We start from the raw sequence: 22,357 nt of genomic DNA on the forward strand, positions 1-22,357 counted from the left end.
ATAACAATGTCCAAATTCTGGATCAATTCGGTTCATAGTAGAGATCAGTTCACAAATTCATACACAGTAGGTTTTCTGAACGTAAAGATGCAGACGTATACTTCAATATTTCCTTCAGTGAAACTACTCTACTACATCTCCAGGGCTTGTGGTTTGGCTTCCTTTCCGTTGCAAAGAGATCACAAATTCTTTAAATTACTGTCACCAGATCTCAGCCTTTTTCAGAGTTGCACTTTTAATATAGTTTTACTTGTGACTGGTTACTTCTCACTTTCTACCTTCTACTGCATTAAAAACTGTGACTTCACATCAGCTCTGGTAACACTGGAAACTGTGTCAAATTACCTGTCGTTTCTTAATCCTATGATGTTTTCCTTGAAAAGACGAAAGCGTTTACTGAGTTTAGTGTTCAAGATAATTAAAATGGACGCCAGATTGTCTCAATCACATAGATTTTATAGACAAGTATTCTGGATTTTGCTGATTGAAATTGTTGCAGCACTTTTCTTCGGATGTTTTATTTTCATGACCTTCGGATTTCATGTACGCCCTCTAATGCTATTCTTGATTCCATGTTTCCATAGTTTTGGTAACTTTACAGTATCGTTAATGCATATTACGTTCGTGAATTACGTTGTTGTTTTATCGCGTTATTTCTCTACGCTCAACGACAAGATATCGGCAATGATCGCTGAAAGATCTCGGAATTTGAATAAAGTTCCTTCATCGCGCGTGTGCTCGTTGTACGCTTTGCACTCATCCCTGTGTGACGTCACGGAGCTGGTGTGCACAGCATATTCCGAACAACTACTGTTGAGCGTCACCTGCTGCTTCCTGTTCCTTAACTACACTGCTTACTTCTGGGCGAAGTGCTACGTTCTACCCCCGAAGGATGATGTCGACACAGAGACAGACTGGATAATATTAGTTTCAGTTTTAGCTTTCTGCCATTTATTAAGGTTGATTTCAATTCTAGTGTCGAGCACACTTACAACAAAACAGGTGAGTTCAAATCTGTCGTAGATTTGCAAAAGAAGCCATGTATCATATAATAAAGTGTTGGAAAATCGCAAAAACTATAACTCAGTTAACAAATTAAAATATTCATATATATTTTTTTCTAATTAGATCACTATGGATACATACATTTAGTATGCATGAACATTTCAATTTTTTAAGTTTGTTATTGTTTTTTTACTATTTCTCAACACTTTGTTATTTTGGATGTGTCCCCTTTTGCAAATCGACGACAGAAATATTGTACCTGGGTCATTACTTATGACTTTCATAGACTTTTTGATAAGTTTTGTCGTTCATTACAGTTGAAGGGCTGCTCATACGACATTTATCACTTCAATCTGATGTCGTTGAAAGCAGTGGTTGAAATGTAAATCAGTTACTGCCGGTATGCACAGACTTGTCTTGTGATACTATTTTGAGGATTTCTTAAATAAGACATTGCTACCGCACGCAAAGTAAGTAACGTACTATATAACATCACGCACTACTGCAGGAATGTCTAAGAGAATATACAGTAAAAAATAATCCTTTAATAATATTTTTATCGCAAGCATGAGGCTGGAATTCACCTTAGAACATTTTTTGCAAATTTATTGTTAAAAATATTGTGACTTTTAATTCAAAAGATTAATGTTACTTTTATTTCAAACAACAATAACTTTCTATAACTGAATTTAAACACTCCCGTCAACAATGGGTATTTCACTCCACACAGCAACACAGTATTCGTGATTACACTCCACAGACGACAACGGCAATTCACTTGGATTATTGAGAACAACAATGTACTCCTAATCTCAACTAATGTTCACAAAGCATTATTTACAAAACAAAACTGTCAGTTCTCAGTTCCCAGTTCGTTTGCCTTGGCTAGTTCTTCTAGCTCATTCACTCAAGTTCACAGTATATCGAACCCAAGACTTCCAGAGACAGTCCACTGCACGCGAACTCAAGACTTCCGGATACGCCGCACTCGCCTGGTCGCTGCCACAGTTGCGGTCCTCCTCAAGTCGAACCCAGGTCTCGAAGGCTGGTTTCCTTGCTCGTTCACTGCTGCTTCACAAGACTGACTTTCTGTTCTAAACTGAACTGAACTCGCTGTGCCGCTCCTCTCTTCTATTTATTGTTAAATCACACTTTCTCGTTCCTTCGATTTCGAGAACAATCTCGTTACAACAATCGGTCCGCGTGGCTTGCGAACTTTCTGGGCCTCCCCACTCGGAATCCAGACGTTTCCCTTACGTCCGTCCTTTCCAATCCGCGCCAGCCAGTTTTCCTTCCCCTTCGCCGCGCCCCCCGCACGCCGGCTTGCGGGCAGCGTTTCTCAGCTTCCCTCTATCCCCCGCGCCTCCTTTCTCCTCGCGCGCCCAACCTTCTGCCGAACGCGCGCTCGAATCCCGAGACAACGAGAAGTTTCTAGCATAGTTGCCACAATATTATATTTCTACATTTGTACCTGAGAATCATAGCATCGTAAGCCAGAAAATTGAGTTTTGAGATTTTTTTCATATTAATGAATACACAACGATTCTCTTTAGATCCAGTATATTCAGTATTTTTATAGAAACCGAAAGAAGCAGGGTTAATGTGATCTTACGTACCTCGTTCTTTAATGCCAAACTATCTTAAAAGGACTTAATATCTATTATGTTGGTTCTTATACTAGAACTTTCTATATTATCGTAAGTCAATATAGGATAGATAGGCTAGTGAATTCTGGCAGAAGAGTGTTTTACTACTTCCCGAGGTTGCAGTCTGTACCACGAGTTGCACTATTTCCTTATAAATATAACAAAATATATAGCTTAATTTCTTATTTATAGTATTTTAAAATGTGTATCATTTAAACTACAACATTCTGCAATATCGAAACCTGTTATTAATAACCCACTAATTTATGAAGGAAACATATTATCTAAATGTCTTATAAATCCCATTGTAAACGAAGAATAAAAACAAATTATCTCTGATTATGCCTCCTACATCAGGGTCATTCCACGATTTCGCGACGTTTTACATTTTTTTCATCTTTCTGCATTGGTAACATGTTATATATGATTTTAAAGCTAAATTCCATACCTGAGAAGCAAAAGGCCCAATGTCCATTTTCATAACTTTTCAGGAGAAGCAAAAAACTGTTTCGAATGATGTATGAGTGTACATTGCTCACTACCTATATAACTTAGGACTGTTATTTTTAGATATGTTATTTAGGCACTTAATATCTTTGTGTAGGTGTAATTACGAAGCATTTTATTTAAAAGTTACGTCCAAAATGAATTATTTAAGAAGAATAAAATGAACGTACGCGTCTTTTCCACAAATTTCTTTTCGGAATGTTTCTAGTTTTCTGCTTGATTTTCAGGGCGATATGTATGTATGTATTTATTTACACTGCAAGTGGGCATGCACCCGGTGGCAGTGGTATACACAATGTAAACAATACACAATAAAGAAATGATAAGCAATATTTACAATACACAATACAATTATACAATACACAATAGGCCTACAATTTTATACACAATACAATAAGAATACACAATATAATTTAACACAATAATAATAAAACATAAATAAAATACCTAATTTTACATCACAACCTACATTATTATGTCCAGGCCCTACATAAGTTTCAATAGTCTTTCACTTTATTCTCATCTCACTCACTGTAGTGGCACTATGACGCATTTCACTGACACTTTAGCACACATTTCACTGACACTATAGAACACATTTCATTGACGCTATAAATTATCACTGATCGGAACTATTCACTGCACTGTAAAACCATAACATCACTGACTCACCTCGCTTCACTGATACAACAGTTCAAATAAGTCAAATATAAAGTCTCTGAAGCTTCAAAAAGTATTTATTCAGTCCAATAAATTGGTAGTACTCTACATACTATATAAATGTTTGCTGCAAGGCTGATAGGAAAAATAAAACATTGTTGAGAAAAACATTTTAACCCTTTGCAGCACAAATTAATTTTTTATGTTTTTCATTTCATGAATCATAACAAAGCTTCGATCAATTTTTTTTTCAACATTTTAACTCTGGACACCTCTATACTCAAGAGGTGGTTCCTTGGTGGAATATCTGTACCATAAAATTTAGAAAGAAATAAAACGGTGGTTCTTCTGAACAACCACTATGCTGCAAAAGGTTAAGTAAAACATAAATACAATAAAAAAATCGAAAACAAAGATTATGAGTTTGGTTCTCTACAAATAGCAATGTAATTAGGCCTCTCAGCTCGAAGATGTTGACTCTCTTCTTCCTTATGTGGTATAGCTCTGTAAAGTGCAGCATAACCTTCTGGAATCGATTTAGTCATTGTTTGGACGTCCGCATATTTTCAGTAGCTGATGGGTTTGGTTTTAGTGCGAATGAGTGGAATTTCTTCAGGTACCTGGAGAGAAATCTTACGATGAGAAATCCTTGATAAATGACCTTGGAAAATTATATCTTGTTAGAGATAATTCCAAATTTTGCAGGAGAGAATTTAAGCTATACTATCTTCTGCATTTGGAACATCTCACCATTACTAGATTATTTTACCGAACAAACGGAGAGAAAGAATAATCATTAGGGACGAAAAATCTTTGATATCTTCAGTTTGCGTTTCATGGACTGTTAAGTGTTCCTTTACTTGACACGTTTGGATGAATTGAGCCCAGTTACGAGGAACAGCAATTCCAAGATAGGAAGTTTCAATATTTTTGTTTGTTCCATAACTGAATGAATGTTATCGACTTATATGTGTATATGACCTTTCATAAGGTACTTATGATTCAACTCCTTAAGATTTTGGAACTATGAAAGAAGCCAGGTGTAAATTAGCGTCATTTGCACATTTCGATTTTGGTCAGTGCAATTATCTGACCAAATGGTTAATATCTTAGTTTGCTATTTCAAATGAAATTGAGCCCATGGCAGTAAGCAAGAAGCTATCCCATTTCCTCTTCTTCTAGCAACAGTTTCATGCCATAATATTCAATATTTTTCAATAGATGCTGCATCATCTAGCACAGGGATGTCAAAGCGCCTGCACTGCTTGCTCTCAAGAACCCGCACAACATTTCCTTAAGAGCGATGATTGCATTTCATCTTGCTGAAAAGTGAACCTTGTCGGATTTGTATTGCTTGTAGTATGAGCACGTAATACAGGCGCTTTGACATCCCTGATCTAGCACCTCTTGTAGCTGGCAAGTGATTTCAAATCTTTGACAGGAGATGTCATTTCGTTTGGAGGTTTACTTTGTCCTGGTATTTCAGATTTTGAAAATTTAATTTTAATTACGAGGCGCATCCAGAAAGTAAGTTTCCCGATATTTTCCCCTTGAAAGTAAACGTAATTAGCCGTGTCAATTGCGCATGCGTAACAGATCTATGACGTATCAATCATATGCCAGCCGGACAGGTCCCGCCTGGTGCCAGTAGCGTGGCAGCAGTGGTCCGAAATGGAAGCTCTTATTCCTTCTCTCGCCGCCTGCGAGGTTCGGTCGGTGATAAAGTTCTTTAATGCACAAAGCATTGCTCCAATTGAAATTCATCGGCAGCTCTGTCAGGTCTATGGGCCGAACATCATGAGTAAGCAGATGGTACGTCGCTGGTGTAGGCAGTTTTCCGAAGGTCGTCAAAGTGTCCATGATGAAGAGCGCAGTGAGCGACCGTCCCTCATCAATGATGATCGTGTTGAGGTGATGCGGCAGTGCATCATGGAGAACCGTCGCTTCACGATTACGGAGCTGAGCAGCCATTTTCCGCACATATCGCGATCCTTGTTGCATGAGATTGTCACTAAGCACCTGCTGTTCAAAAAAGTGTGTGCCAGGTGAGTGCCGAAAAACCTGACACCCGAACACAAAATGCAATGTTTAGGAGCAGCACTGACATTTCTGCAACGGTATCACGATGACGGCGACGAGTCCCTCGACAGGATCATCACGGGCGATGAGACTTGGATTTCGCACTTCATTTCGGAAACCAAGCAGCAGTCAATGCATTGGCGGCATAGTGGATCTCCGGTGAGGACGAAATTCAAACACACGCTGTCGGTACGGAAAGTGATGTGCACGGTGTTCTGGGACAGGAAGGGCATTCTGTTCATTGACTTCCTTCCAAGAGGTGAAACAGTGAACGCTGACCGTTACTGTGAAACACTGCGAAAATTGCGACGTGTCATTCAAAACAAGAGGCGTGGAATGCTTACTGCAGGTGTTGTGCTCCTCCATGACAATGCTCGTCCACATACGGCTCAGCGAACAGCAGCTGTTTTGACGGAATTTGGCTGGGAGTTGTTTGATCATCCACCCTACAAACCTGATCTTGCTCCCAGCGATTTTCACGTTTTCTTGCACCTCAAGAAATTCCTGTCCTCCTGTGATCGTTTTGGCAACGACGAAGAGCTGAAGACGTCTGTGACACGCTGGTTCCATTCACAGGCGGCAGAATTCTACGACAGAGGGATGCAAAAGTTGATCCCACGATACGACAAGTGTCTCAATTCTGATGGTGGGTATGTTGAAAAATAGCTGAAACATTGCTGTACCTGTTGCCAATAAATGTTTTCCTGAAAGTGTGTGTTGTTTTTTTTAATACAGAAACTTACTTTCTGGATGCGCCTCGTATATAAAATTATACAAGAATATTTATAACAAATATTTATATGCAAAATCAGTGTAGTTTATTTATTTCATCTAGCACCTCTTTTGCTGTCAAGTGATTTCAAAGCTTTGCCAGGAGATTCCATTTCGTTTGGAGGTTTACTTTGTCCTGGTATTTCAGATTTTGAAAATTTCATTTTAATTATATAAAATTATATAAGAATATTTATAACAAATATTTATATGCAAAATCAATGTACTTTATTTATTCCCACGGAAGGGGAAGTAAAAAATAAATCATTGTGATCATGTTTGCATTAATAATTATGAATCATTACAAATCCACAGAACCTTCAATCTCCAAATTGAACATAATTCGAAATGCCAGGAAACTCAAACCCCCATATCAAGTAAAGAGGCTTCATAATCATAATATTCTCAACTTCAATACTGGTGGCCACAGTATCTCAAGAAAATGTGTAAAGATATTGAGAATAAAAACCTGACATTCAACATCAGTAATTACAGGCAACTTATATTCACTCAGAAGATACAGAGCGCGAATTAACGAGGGAATAGGGGATTTCCCCTTGTTAGAAAGTTATCCCCTCTCATCAATTCATATGGTGTTCTCACAACAAAAGGCGTAGTTGTAAAAAAAATAACTATGTTTAGATTAAATTAAGTTATGTTTTATTTAACGACGCTCGCAACTGCCGACGTTCTATCAGCGTCACCGGTGTGTCAGAATTTTGTCCCTTAGGAGTTCTTTTACATGCCAGTAAATCTATTAACATGAGTCTGTCGCATTTAAGCACAGTTAAAATGCCATCGACGTGGGCCGGTATCGAACCCGCAACCTCGGGCAGAAAAGGCCGACTGCGCCGACTGCGCCACCCAGGCCGACCCATGGTTAGAAAGACTCCTGTGCAACGAATATTCATTACGGAGATCTCTCAACGAGAAAGTCTTAACGCGAAATGATTGCTTAAATTTTGGCTACTCTGCCGTCTAAGCTGAAGTAAAGACTGGTCCACAATAAACCGGGAACGGAAACGACAACGAGAACGAGAACAAAAATATTGTTAAAATAAATGTATTTTCGTTGTCGTTCTCGTTGTCGTTTCCGTTTCCTGTTTATTATGAACCAGCCTTAATATGTCCTCGACTTGTGTAAGAAGTGGCGTTTTGATCAATAAAAAACAATATGCAAAGAGAGCTCTCATAGAAGATCTTGCTTGACAATATGCGAAGAAGATTGATGCCAAGTTTGAAGTCAAATCTTTCAGGCGGTGACCGCAGGAATCTATCGCAACGATCTGTTTTGTGAGGACCTTAAAAAAAAAATAAATAAATAAATAAATAAATAAATAAAAATAAAATTACGGTTTATTTAACGACGCTCGCATCTGCAGAGGTTATATCAGCGTTGCCGGTGTGCCGGAATTTTGTCCCGCAGGAGTTCTTTTACATGCCAGTTGCATTTAAACACACTTAAATGCCATCGACCTGGGCCGAGATCGAACTCGCAACCTCGAGCATAGAAGTTCGGCGCTATACCAAGTACGCTACCGAGGCCGACGTGAGGACTCAAAATGCTTTAGTTTTACCCATATGAAATGTCAGTATATTGTCCGCCAGAGAACAGAGTGATTGGCGGTGGACGAGCACGTTACCAGGGTCAAATAATGTTTACCACTTTATGTAGGCTAGTTCACGTTCTTTCCGAAACGCATATCTTGCTGTATAAATATTTAATCAGTCTTCAGTAATCGATATTTCATCCATATGCTGTGTTCATTACATACTGCTGTAGCTACTTCCCGCAACTGTTTTAAGAAAATTGCCTCAGACTACAGTCAACGTCATGCTACCAGCGTACACAATCTTGCTTCACATCTCGAGGTTCGTTGGTGTGGCACCTTTCAAATTCGTCGATGGAACGGTGCAGCTGTCCTTTGTCTGGTTCGTCTACAGCGTCGCTTTAGCAGCATTCACGAGCTACAGAACCCTAATCTTACATTTTCACAGGTTGAGCCGAATTCAAGGCGTTGTTGGCACCGTCATCACCTCCACCCTGTTACTGGTTGGCGCCTTGATACATCTGAATCACGTGACTTGCATCCTAAAAGGTTGCTCTGGCTTTAGAAATTCAAGAGGGTGATATCCATTATCTATGAAGTCATCTTGACAGCTCAGTCATGGTGGACCACAGTTCAGCTGATTGTGGGAGTTGTATTTTTCACATCACGTGTTTTGTTTATGACATCAAAAGATAAAGAACGTTTGAGAATATCGCATACGACTTGTTGGCTATATTTGTCCTACAGTATTTTTCAGTTTATGTTCTCTTGGTACAATTTGATACCTGTGTTGGTGTATTTTGGAGAGGTTACTGATTCTAAATTTACATATGAGTAATATAGACAACTCTACTCTTTCAAAACTATTATTATCTGCTAGAAAGGAAGCTATTATTGGTGAGAACTTCAACAGTTTGATCAAAGTTTTCAACAGTTCTTGTTTCAAAGGAAAATATTTGAGACAAAGGATTCAATCTTGCAACCACATCGGCAATTTTCATTCATTCAGTGCAACTGCTTTAACTGAAGAAGTGTGTCTCATAGCAGAATTGCCCACGAATTTATGCGATGGTGTAGATAGGGTCTGTGAATTTTACTCTGTACAGATTATTCTCGCAATAACGACATTTACAAGTTCCACACTAGAGTTGCTGTGTATATTATTCACCGTACTGATTGATGGTGACTTACATCGTCTTGTGACATTCTCATGTACGCTGATGTTTTCATATGTGAAGCTTCTGTTCCTACTTTATTGCTGCACCTGTTGCATCAGCGAGGTAAGCATGTGATGCAGTTCTACTGAATAGATGTATGTTTTGAGTGAGGTGGCTAGTTGAAGTAAGAGCAAACTAGTGAAGTTGGAATGTTATCCTTTTTTCCACCCACCCGTTCAATTTTCATGACGTTTCACAAAGCCACATCTTCATTTCTAGGTAGTAATTAATTTATCAGCATTTATTCACATTTTTATTATTTGTATGAGAACCTGAAGTATTGGAAGAAATTGGAGATTATTTTCGAATTCAGCACAAAACATCCGTTCAGAATCGCATATCAGATAGAAAAGAACAGAAGAAACGTTTCAAAATACAGATCAGTGTTATCAATGACAGCAATGTTTGCTAATGTAGCAGCTTTTATTCAATCATAGCCATTGTCTACAGGCTTATTTCGAGCACTTGCTTCGAAGATAAGAATACTGTAGACGGAAAACAAAAATGTTTATAACATGGAATGAATGAGATCTCGGGCATAAGCTTGCATATTCTTTTTAAAATAATTTTTAGTATTCTTTATCCTTCCCTGAGGCCGATGCCGCATATTATGAAACATGTCTGTAAATTTCTAAGTAGTAGTCCTATTGAAATGTGTTATTTGCAATTGTCGGCGCCACCTTTGTTGTCTTTTTTTCGATTATGGGTTGTTACTCTAACTTATCGCAGCGTCAATTAACTAGAGGCATTAGGAGTTACGATAGCATCTAGGTATGGAATTGCCCTGACTGACGGCGTAGGCCCTATTGTGCACGCACACAATGCTGAGCACGTACAAGTATCTGACCCTCTTCTGCAGATGTGTTGGAATCGCCCCTTTCCAAATCGCAGGTGATACTGTGATTTTGTCTGTGCCATGGCTACTGTACAGTATTGTCTTGTCTGTACTAGTGACCTGGCCTGTCTTGCAGACGCAATACGAAAGTATGAAACACTTCAAGTCCAACACAAGAGCAGTCTTTACTATCAGCACACTCATCGTCAGCACGGTTGTGTCACTCAGTTACACAGTAACTTTGCTAAGATCCTGGACCAACTCTCAGGATTTAACGAACCTAGTGGCCGACATCATCTCCTATCCTCAGATTCATCGGAGACGACATCCTCTGAACAGTCTGATTGTTCAGATAGTATTGATAAGCTCCATCTACATCCTGTTACAATGTCTGTCTCTTTTCGGAACAGCAGATTACATAACATTCGCAGTAAACGCGGCGTGTAGTGTCATATTCACAGCCACCTCCGCTGTCATTATGCAATTCAGCAACTTACAGTCGTTGTACTGCCGGCAATTCCAATACTTGAATGAGCAATTGCTAGAGTTGTTGGCGGTGTCACCGGATCGGCTTTTTCGATCTGACTCTGCGCCTCACTTGGAATTAAAGAAAAATTCTCCAGGAACAAACGAACTTGAGTTGTCTAATGACGGTCTTCAATCAAGACATACATCTGAATTTACAACAAAGAGGAACTCAAAACGATCGAAGATGTTCAACATTGAGATCCTTGATTTACGTCAGTTGGCCAAGTTGCACGGAAATTTATGTGACGGAGTCTGGAGGGTGAGAGGCTTGTACAATGTGCAGATACTTTTTAGTGTTGCCAGTGCTTTCGTCACGATTGTGCTGAGCGCGTTTTGTTTTTCAATTATTATTTTTGTCGGGTTCCAAGGAAAAGAAACGGCTATAATATGGTGTGTTTTGATGCTAATTTGGTCTGTAACGAGGCTATGTTTTCTGCTATTTTCCTGCACGTCATGCAGCGAAAAAGTGAGTCGCCTTGATTATGTTATGAACTATATGTTTTAGAACGCGACTTTATAACTATCATTGTTATCCTTAAAATTACGAATAACTAACGTACTCCGATATTCTCTCACGTAAGTAATATACATCTATCACAAGTGTAATTATTCACTGTTACAAATAATGCGCATTTTATATAATCATTCATACCAATAGGCGAAATCTAGTGAAAACAAATCTGTTTATATACTCGTACTATAATAATTTTCAAGTAGAATACGTCTTTGTCTGCACCTGGTATGGGACACTGCCGGTGAATAGGGAGTGGTGAAAAAGGAACAGATTTGAAGCGCTTGTAGCTCGGTGTGTAATAATCGGAAGGAGACAGCATTAGTATAATGCGGTAGAGCGAGGATGTACGCGTGCTATGATGGGTGTAACTTATCGGGGTTATACGTGAAAACATTGAACGACTAACTGCGACATAGGCCTAATGAACATTTGGAAAGTGCAACAATTTGGACTTCATTTCGAAATGTCGAAACATTTACATTTACAAAGAAAATATTCAACATCTCAAAACATTCGGGTGTTGGAAGAAAAAAGGAAAAAGTCCAGACAGAATGAGGGGATACTGAGCGGTGCCGAGCAAACACGAAGGTGGCGGAAGCACCGTAAAGATGCGGATTTATTACTAAATCAGGTAACAATTGAGCCGTTCAGAGCAGATGTGGTGTAAGCAAAAAATGGGTAATGAGGGTTAAAGTAAATATTCTGTAAAATACAACGCAAAGTAGCAATTAATATTCAATTTATTTAAACTATTATTAGTCAGTGGATAGCACAAGGGACATATTAATTGCTACTTTGCGCTTTATTTTACAGAATTTTTACTTGAAGCCTCATTACCCAATTTTGACTTAGACCACTTCTGCTCTGAACGGCTCAATTAATAGTAACAATTATTCCGATTCCGCAAACAGTGGGCACAAATGGCGGTCGCATATGTGTACAGCCATATCGAAAGAACCCGTGTTTACATGAATCTCTATCCGAATTGAATTCCAATGTAAATGAGCGAACTCAATAATGTAAATTATTTAAATTCACTTGATAACCACATGTAAAAGTAATAACTTACATTCTCAAACAAAACTCTCTTACACGCATGAATTAAGTTGCAAAATCATGTTCAAAACATAATATCAAGATAGGGTAGGCCTACTTATTAACCAAGAAGAGTCTGAATTATTAAGTAAAAATGAAGATAAAATTTTTATTTCATAAATCGTTGTTTCATTATTGCTTTTAATACTCAGTCTTCGTAACCGCTTTAGATTTCTCACGGAACGTCTTTTGTAGTATGACCCCTGCAGAAATTTCATTGAGTTGATTTTCTAAGGAAAATATTACTTGCAGGCAGGGTTGCCAGATGTCCCGATTTGGCGGGATATGTCCGAATTTTCATATAAAAACCCTGAGTCCCGCTTCGATTCGAAACAGGAAAATTAACATTACTTGTATACTTTTATCGTTACACAGTAACTATTTTCTTCTAGACCTAAATAATTACATTAAACTTAAATTAAGTTTCTTAACAATGTAGGTTTGCACATTGAAAAAGAAAAACATATTTTAGCAAGTGTAAGGTTTGTAAGAGCGAATGTATACTATACGTTAAATGATGGGTTTTGAGCAGTAATATGCCAAGTCACAAAATAAATATGAATTTAGGTACCAATAAATGGTATGTCATTGTAATCAATTAATAAACATTTAAATTTAAATATTTTGTCACATGTGATGCCATCTTTTGGAATTTGTGCTTTACAAGTTGGGATTTTCCGAGGTTTTCCCTCAACCATTTGAAGCAGAATTGCTGGGTAACTTTCGGCGTTGGGTCTCGGATTCATTTCGTCTTCATTAGCATATTTTCATTAATCATCTTTAATAATTACATGTTGACCATTAATAATAAACAGCTGGGGAATCTATGAGAGAAAACTATTATAATTACGTCATTAAGTTAATAATTTGGCACAACATATTATTACCATAAGCTCTTCAGAAAGACGCCAGAGAAACGTGATGTAACTTGCAGCCAGATAAATATTGTTTTGGACTTGAAAACCTGTACCTACAATATGTTTTTTTAATTGAAAAAATTGGAATTTTCAAATTCATATTCATTTCTTCAACTACATATAAAGGGATCTTTTTTTGTACAGTCATGAAAATGTCAACTCTGCCGATTTTCATATCAGACTTTCTTTAAGACAAAACTAAGTACTGTATATGAAGGAGAAAAGGATGTCCCTCCTTGGTAGATCTAAAATCTGGAAACCCTGCTTACAGGACTACTCCGTTTGTGCTGAACTGGTGAAGAGGATGTTTTGAAATACTATGAATAAGAAATTATAATATATTATCGTAAGAACCGCAATTATCAAGAAATTCTGTCAAACTTCACTTTAAATTCCATCCATGTAACCTATTTAGTAATTATCAGAGATTGTCCATACTAACGAGGCCTAAACATATTAGAAATATTTGTATAGGTTTGGTGTCAGTAATATCTGAACCTAAAACTATTCATGCTCACCAAAAATAAATTGTTTCCATATTCCAGAACAATTGAAAACCTATACAAGCTAATACAAATCACATACATTATTTTCCATAAAATTACGTAACTTTCATAATAAATTATAGCCTATACCAATAAGATCTGTAATCCTATAATTACTTATGTTCGATATATCTATAATATTTTTAATTATTAGACCTAATATAATTAGAATTTTATTAGGTTGGGATGGTTTGGGTTTAGTCTCTTAGGGCCATATTCATAGACATTCTTAGCGCGGGCTTCCGGTGGATGATCAGTGAACTAGCGTTTTTCGCATTCATAAACCAGTGTTAGCGATATGATATGATATGAATCCTGTACAAGTAATCAGTCGATAGCCGGGGCTAGTTTAGCACGCTCGTAGCGCGGGCTAGCGAAATGTCTATGCATAGCACCCTTATTGTTTAGTTATTTATTATCAAAATGTTAAATCTTATAATGCGGGTATAATTACTGCATTGTCGCTTATTAAAGTTTCTGTTCCCAGGCCAATCGAACTGCTGTCCTGGTTCATAAGCTACTGAGCAAGACCACGGATCCTGCAGTGAGGGAAGAGGTGCGTATGGAAGGAATCTCGAGTGTAGCATAACATTTTCTGTATATCTTGCCAAAGGTTTCTTCTGATTACGTGGTTCATCTCACAATCATGCAAAGCGTTATGTAAAAGCGTACTGCTCATTAGATCACATTTAAGCAATTGCATCGCTGCTCTCTACATTCTAGCCATACCCGTGAGCTTCGCTGCACTTGTTATAAATAAATATAACTCAATTAAATCTATTATATTTTCAAATATAACTTTGTAATTACTATTGAATAATTACTTAATTGTAAGTTTTAAATCGTTTTTTCCTGAAAATTATGTTAGTGAAGAATATGAAGCGATCTTTCACATTTCCAACCTATAACCTGAAGACTTCGTTTGTATTATTAATGAATTTTTCTATGAAAATAACATAATTTTCTCAATTGCAAGACTTTTATTGTTCGGATTTTCTCCTTAAGTCAGTTGTCGCGAAGTTATTACTTAGAAAATAAATCTTCGCATTTGAATATAATTTAAAAAAGCCAGTTTCTCGTTGTCATTATGAAATCACAATATTAGTTCTTCTTTGAAGACATCCAATGTGTGCAGATGTCCTGCTGCTGTCAGATTTCCATTTATTAAGAGTTTTGTTATATTTATAGTGGAATTAATTTCCAAACAAAATTTTTGTTCTTTATTCGACACAATCTAGTGAGACACAGAAGAGGTAGCCACTAACGCGGTATAAGCATGACACCGGATCTTCTGAGTTGACATTTGCTAAGTTGAAAAACGTGCAAACTAAAGGAAGCTGCTCGATATCTTGTCAAGATATTCCATCAGTCACTCTAATTTCATATTTTCTGAAATTTTGTTATCAACAATGAAGACGAAAATGAAAATTTGATTGTAATGTAATCCTTGATTTACAACCTGTATTTGTGTCTTATTTTTTCCATCGTTTCAATTGTCTGCTTTGATGTAGGTATATTTTTCCGCAGATAATTCTTCGTTTGTTTGTCCGGTGGATGGTTTGTGAAGAGATTTATTTCTTTTGTGTTCCTTTTAATTCCACTTTATACAGGGTGAGTCAGGAGGAAAGATACATGGTGTGAGGGGTGATAATATTAGTGATTCTGAACAAAAACGTTTCTATGAACATATGCTCTCTTCTTAACTGAATCTGACATACAGCTGTTTGAAAATCATGGGTGTCAGTCTCATGTCCTTCATCAGCACTCATATGCGAAAACAACCAAAACGACAATAGATTGTATAAGATCAATGAAACGTATCCTGACGGTGGATCGGTCATGGTGGAGTCATTTCTTGGCAACCGAGGTCACCCCGACATTACTGCATTTGATTATTGTACATGGAGTTGGCTTAAGAGCGAAGTCTACAAGCGCAAAGCGGAAACTTCTCGCTCGCATTTTACATGCTTTTGCTCAAGTAAAGGAATGTCCGAATCAGCTCAGATCAGCAACACAGCAGCTGTCTACAAGAGCTGCAAAATGTATTGAAGTTGACGGTGGACTTTTTGAACATGTTCTATAAAGAAAAGTACACAATTAAAAAACATAAGATAACAATGTTTCAATTACTATCACCTGCACTTTTCATGTTCCCCATTGTTTCCATTAGTTTTCTCCGAAACCGTTAAGAACAGGGCATATGTTCATATAAATTTTTTTGTTCAGAATCACCAATATTATCACTCCTCAAACCATGTACCGTTCCTTTTGACTCACCTGTATATAATATACATACACTTTATATAATTATACATATACTTACATATATGGAGTAATATGCAGTATTTATATTAAACGGGCGGTATAATTTGAGTCAAATAAAATGAAACAGTCTTCAGTCACCAGTGCAATTTTATAAAGTAATAGTCCATTCAAAGTGTCTTCATGTTTATCTCAGGTTATGCAAGATTCAGTGTTTTAAATCAGGACCAGTTCATGAATTTAACTATAAAGATATGTAATTTTGGACTTAGTTTCTTATTGTACAGAAGTTTATGGACACACCTAACACCAGTTTTTGTGGTGTTGACAGTTGATTTAAAATTCTAACACTAGATGATAGATTACCATGTAAACCATAACATTGTAAGCGCAAATCAATATCTGATCTATTAAAGTATACAATATGTAGTATAATTTATCTTTAGTTACGCTCATGGTTCGCAAATATTGACTAAAAGCGACCAGTGTTGATGACATCAGTTAATTACTATATACTTTTAGCTTAGTTATTTCTTCCGTATATAGGTCTATTACACTTTCGAATATTATAAGAGATGATCCTTTCAAATTTTCCCGATTTCAACTCACTTTAAAAAATTACTGTACTTCTTTACGACTTCAGTTTAGGAATCTTTTTACTCTTGCACAAAGTCACAGATATGTATATTTTTCAGGTATATTTACACTGTTTTAGTACTTACTTTATTACAGTATATTATTTAATAAATTTCTCTGTTCATTCTATACAGCCTGCTTTCGTACAATAAGCGAAAACTTTCGTTGCTACACATGTAGGCCTACATACATATACATAAACATATATGAATTAAAAATAAGCATTTATAAACAATAAAAAATCAATATAAGTATAGACTAACATCAATGAAGGCATTTTGGCACTAAAGAAACCATGCAATGTCCTCGTTTACTAATGATACATGAATAAATGTTGAGATATTCTGTAAGAATACGATTTATAAAATCTTTAAGTATTATTTATAAAAGTTTTCTTTATTTCTGCAGTGAAAATGTAGTGTTTTGATATTATTAAACTATATAAATTAGAAATGTAAACGGAATTTAACCGCTAAAGTAATAATTCAGCAGCATTTACTTGTTCTACACATTTCCTTAACTGGAATATTCAATTCAATTTTATTATTAACAGTAATATACCTCTTTTTGGTTTCAGTTAAAAATAAGGATAAATATTTATATTTATAAAGGAACAAAATAGGTTTTTGCATAAACATCTTGTATCTTCTAATGACACACAGAATTTATATTTTCAATTTGTTAATGTTTATTACATGAATTATTACAATAGTTAAGGTATGACTGTACACAAAATCCATGAAATTGTTCCGAAGCGTGTGAGAAATACCTCTAGTAGCGACAGTTAATGTGTTGGTGGCGAACCTTCATCGATTTTTTTTTTCAGTTGCAAATTTTCTCGCTGCAGCTGTTACATCGGAAGGTTCAGTTCACAGCCTGCGGCTTCTTCCCTCTTGACTTCACCCTACTGTATTCGGTGAGTAGGAATGCACAAAGAATGAGTATTAATGATGAACATTTGCCTTGTTTCCCTCTGCGTAAGACATTTTAATATATATATATATATATATATATATATATATATATATATATATATATATATACACACACATAAATTTCCAATAATTTTCTGGTACCTACATTTTGTGTCGTCTCAGCATAAATGTTGGACTACAGTAACAGTCTACAGACGCCATCTCTGATAACGATGTATCGTACAAATTATTTCGTTCGCTTTTAATACTTGAATTTTATAAACCGTATATATTTCTCAATAAATTTTCGCCCCACATTTGTATTGAAAATAAATTTAATATTCATAGTGACACAAGAAAACTGTAGTTTATATCTTTTACATGGAAAGCAATTGTTTTTAACATATATAGGTTATTAATTATTTTTTTAGGGTACGATGGACAGTAGTTTCTCATTTATTATGTAGAAGTTTTACTTTGTTTTCATTACATCTAAGGAAATTTTAAGTTAATGCTGTAACGCATTACAATTTTTACCATTTAAAGTAATGGAAAATAGCCTCTTGGGTTTTCTACATAATACCCAATTTTCAAGAAGAAATTATTGACATTAAGCGAGGGAAGCTTGCACTGAAAAATTGTTAATGAAAATATAGAAAATTCCAAAGATAATTGAATAATCTCGCAAAACATAGAATGCATGTCGTACATCTCTTTATGTTGCCGCCATTGTTTATTATTATTATTATTATTATTATTATTATTATTATTATTATTATTATTATTATTATTTGTTGCAGATCGTGGGTGCTGTGACCACGTACTTGGTGATCCTGATCCAGTTCCAGTTATCGTTCTCCAACATACCGAACAACTCGGCTGTCACGTCGAACAACTCCGTCTCTTGAGATGGCAATCCTATCATCATGAAAGTTCACAAGTTTCTACTTTCTCAATGTACGAAGTACAAAGATGAACTAGAAACAACAGGAATCTATTAAGAGATTCGGAAATAAATATTTTATATCAAAAGAAGGTCTCTTCAAAGAAAGATATAAAGGTTTTGTACATGGGGCACGGGAACCAAGTGTTTTTAAAATAATAATAAAATAATTAGTTTTTGTTTCCAACACAATTTATTGGCAGAACAACATTTGTGAGAACATATCATTTCAATTATGAGCAGAAAATTACATCTGGCATGTGATGTCCGTCTGCGTTGACGCATTGTTGAAGGCGCTGACGAAAATTGACTACTCTTTCCAGGAGATCTCTGTTGATTTGGGTGATGTGTTGACGTATCGCGTCCTTTAATTCATCTAATATTCGGGGCTTATCCTCGTAAACACATGCCTTTAGGTACCCCCATAGAAAAAAAATCACACGTGAACAGGTCAGGGGACCGAGGGGGCCATGAAACTTAACCAAATCTCGAAATAAGACGATTGGGAAACAGGAGGCAAAGAACTGTCATTGACGCTCTGGATGTATACGCCGTGGCCCCATCTTTCTGAAACCACAAACGTTGACGATCAATAGGCCTACCTCTTCTTTGTAACTTAGGGATGAAAAAGGTGTTAATTATCTCAATGTAACGCAAAGTTTACAGTAACTGTAATCCCATTTTGTTGAAAAAAGTAGAGACCGATGACGCCAAACTGTCCCACCACGCCCCAAACTGTTACTTTAGGGCTATGCATAGTTTTTCGTGTACAGTAAGTGTCGCGGATTTTCAGCAGCCCAATACCGAAAATGTTATCTATTAACGGCTCCTTTAAGGTGGAAATGGGCGTCGTCACTCATTGCAACTATCATGTTTTCATACTGATGGTGGAATGTAAGCATTTTCTGTGCGAAATTCATTGTTGGGGGTAATTCCTTACATTGAATTTCTGCACAACCTTCCATCTTGCATGAGTTTAAATGTAAACCGTCATGCAAAACCCGTCTTATCGTATGATTGCTGATTCCAAGTGCAGCTGAATGTCTCCGAGCAGAGGGGCCTGGGCTGCGCAATGTCGCTTGTCAACATTTTCTGGAGTACGCCCTCTGTGTTGGGGGCCAGGCGGTTTATTCTTCAGTATTGCGCTTTTTGTTCAAAGATTGTTAACCCAACATAAGATTGTGTCACGCGCGGGAACAGAATCATTGCGATTAATATTGAATCTGTAGCAAAACTCACGCTGTACCATGGTCACCGACTCGCCATTCCTAAGAAAACAATCTTACGCAAACATGCGTCCACTGTTCCAAGATGCCGACTGCAGGTGAAATGCTATGAGCCACGGAATGGAATGTCACATGCCGCACGTCTCTCCCTTTCATAATTACCGAGCACAAGCCATTTAAAAAACACTTGGTTCCCATGCCCCACCTTGTATAACCTTGTACTCGTTATCAGTCCTTGATACGCAGATTCTTTAAATCAGTGGGGCATTTCGTGACTCGCTTAATATTCAAGCAGGGCGGAGGGGTAAGGCATGATTTCCCTTCCCTTAGTCATCATTCGTTCATTCAATATGAAGAAGTTTGGGTTACCAAGTAAAAAAAAAAAAAAAAAAAAAAAAAAAAAACAATTCTCACAACTTCCCCCTCTACGCCGTGGGTTCGTGCACGCGCATAATGCAATAGTTGAGGTAACACCAATCTCGCAGTCACACTTGATTATTTTTCGTGATATGTTTTTGTACTTGGTTATTTAACGAAGCTGTATCAACTACTATGTTATTTAGCGTCGATGGGATTGGTGAAAGCGAGATGATATTTGGTGAGATAAGGCCGAGGTTTCGCCTTAGATTACCTGACGTTTGCTTTACGGTTGGGGAGAACCTCGGTAAAAACCCAACCAGGTAATCAGTCCAAGCGGAAATCGAACCCGCGCCCTAGCGCAATTCCTGTTCGACAGGCAAGCGTCTTAGCCGACAAAGCTACGCCGGTCGCTTCGTGATATGTTGTTCAGTATTTTCTGCAAATTAATAAGTTGTTGCAACGTTATTAGCAGCATTATAATAATATAATCATGGCTCATGAGTCTGCCGTTTTGTTTTTATAGTTGCAGTTTGTATAAGCCTCCAATTCCAAAACTGTCTACATCCTTTCTTAACCATTTTCAGGAAACACCAAAAACTGATAACTTTTTTCCTAATTGTTTGCAGTGTTCGTCATATTTGAAGCTTATTTATGGAAGGAAAGAGGGAATTTAGGCACAACATTCATTAGAAAATTGCTAGAGACATTTAGGTAGATGACGAAACCGCCATTATTTCAATTTTTTAGAAAATGGATTTAGACAGTTTTGGAATTGGACGCTATAATTATGTTCTTTCTAAATAATTTTTTGTTTTCCCAGAGATCTTTACATTTTCATATAACTGTGAATTTATATTATGTATTTCAACTTAATTTTTACGTAGAAACAATATTTGTCCAGTTATATTTTTAATTACAAACTGAATAGGTGAATAAAGAGCACACACCATTATTTGTAATAACTTGATTACCTGTGCTTCTCTTATGTATGTATGATCCAGCTCGTATAGTATTAACACGAATATATCAATGCATGGTAGTATTCACTTAAATAATTAATCTTAAAATTATTTGTAGCAAGTTCATTACGTTTATGGAAGTCGCGCAATGCTTCCTGATATTAATACTCGTTTGAGGTGTTGCTACACCCCAATTAATAAGCCTAATCAATGTCTTGGACTTAATATTTAGTGACATTTGTCTATATATTGCTACAATTATCAACTTATAAGTAATTTTCAGGTTTAAAATATAATATTACAGAATTAGTTAGCAAAAATAGGCAATTTTATAAATTCTATAAAATCTAACATCCAGCAGACACTGCTCCATCAAATCGCCCTTGTTGCCATTGCACACTTTTAAAATAGGCCTATACTTACACATAAACGCAGCCGTCGGCAGAAATGTCATCGCGATTCTTGTTATTAAGTGACGTTGCAGGGCAGGCAAGGAATACACATCCCCACACCCAACAAACCCTTTGCAGGTACATTGTACAAGCAGCTACCAGTGGCGTAACATATAGCTAGTTAAGCATGACTCTGTATAAAGGTAAGAAACGTGTATTTAAAGAAGAATGTGAGGAGACGTATTTTTCTTGTGCTTATGGAAAAAAATAATATATGTTTATTGTGCTCGAAAGTTTTAAAGGGCATTTATCAACAGAATATTAAACGTCATTATAATTTAGCCTATGTCATAAAGAGCATCAGAAGATCACAGGTATTTATGAGCATTTTAAATCTAAATTTCAGTACGAAGGGCAATAGCCAAAGTAGCAGACATGTACGATATGGTGCAATCATTCATTTCAATGATAGATATCTGGAAATCAAGTATAAGTGAAAAACAGTTCCATCATTTCCCATGCTTACAATTTCTTTCTGATATTTCTGTATCAAATTTAAATAATTATGCTAATCTAAATCTAAAAACAGAATTTCAACAACGGATATTCGGTGATTTTAAAAATGTTGCAAATGATTTCTTACTTTTTGCGAATCCTTTGACCACAGACATAAACAAGGTTCAGCCAGAAATGCGGCAAGTATTGTAATAGCTGATTTACAGAGTGATACATATTTACAAGCACGGTGCAAAGACATGTGTGGTTTAAATGTCTTTAAAATTCCGTCTACGGAAAA

At 36.6% G+C, this 22,357-nt stretch overlaps 1 protein-coding gene across 8 annotated transcripts in view; it reads left to right on the forward strand.

Annotated features, from left to right (window-relative positions):
• LOC138696327 (sodium/hydrogen exchanger 9B2-like) overlaps positions 1–21,162 on the forward strand; it is a 119,151-nt gene extending 97,989 nt beyond the window's left edge. For 4 of the 8 annotated variants that reach the window (XM_069821129.1, XM_069821135.1, XM_069821132.1 and 1 more), the window contains 3 exons: positions 14,357–14,425; positions 17,594–17,683; positions 18,482–21,162. In XM_069821129.1, the coding sequence (XP_069677230.1) occupies positions 14,357–14,425; positions 17,594–17,683; positions 18,482–18,589 (267 nt within the window). In that variant the 3' untranslated portion in view covers positions 18,590–21,162. The remainder of the gene's footprint in view (positions 1–14,356; positions 14,426–17,593; positions 17,684–18,481) is intronic. The other 4 variants (XM_069821130.1, XM_069821136.1, XM_069821131.1 and 1 more) reach the window with 2 other exon arrangements.
• The last annotated feature ends 1,195 nt before the right edge of the window (positions 21,163–22,357 follow it).

Source organism: Periplaneta americana, chromosome 3, assembly GCF_040183065.1.
Source record: "Periplaneta americana isolate PAMFEO1 chromosome 3, P.americana_PAMFEO1_priV1, whole genome shotgun sequence".
Lineage (NCBI taxonomy): Eukaryota > Metazoa > Arthropoda > Insecta > Blattodea > Blattidae > Periplaneta > Periplaneta americana.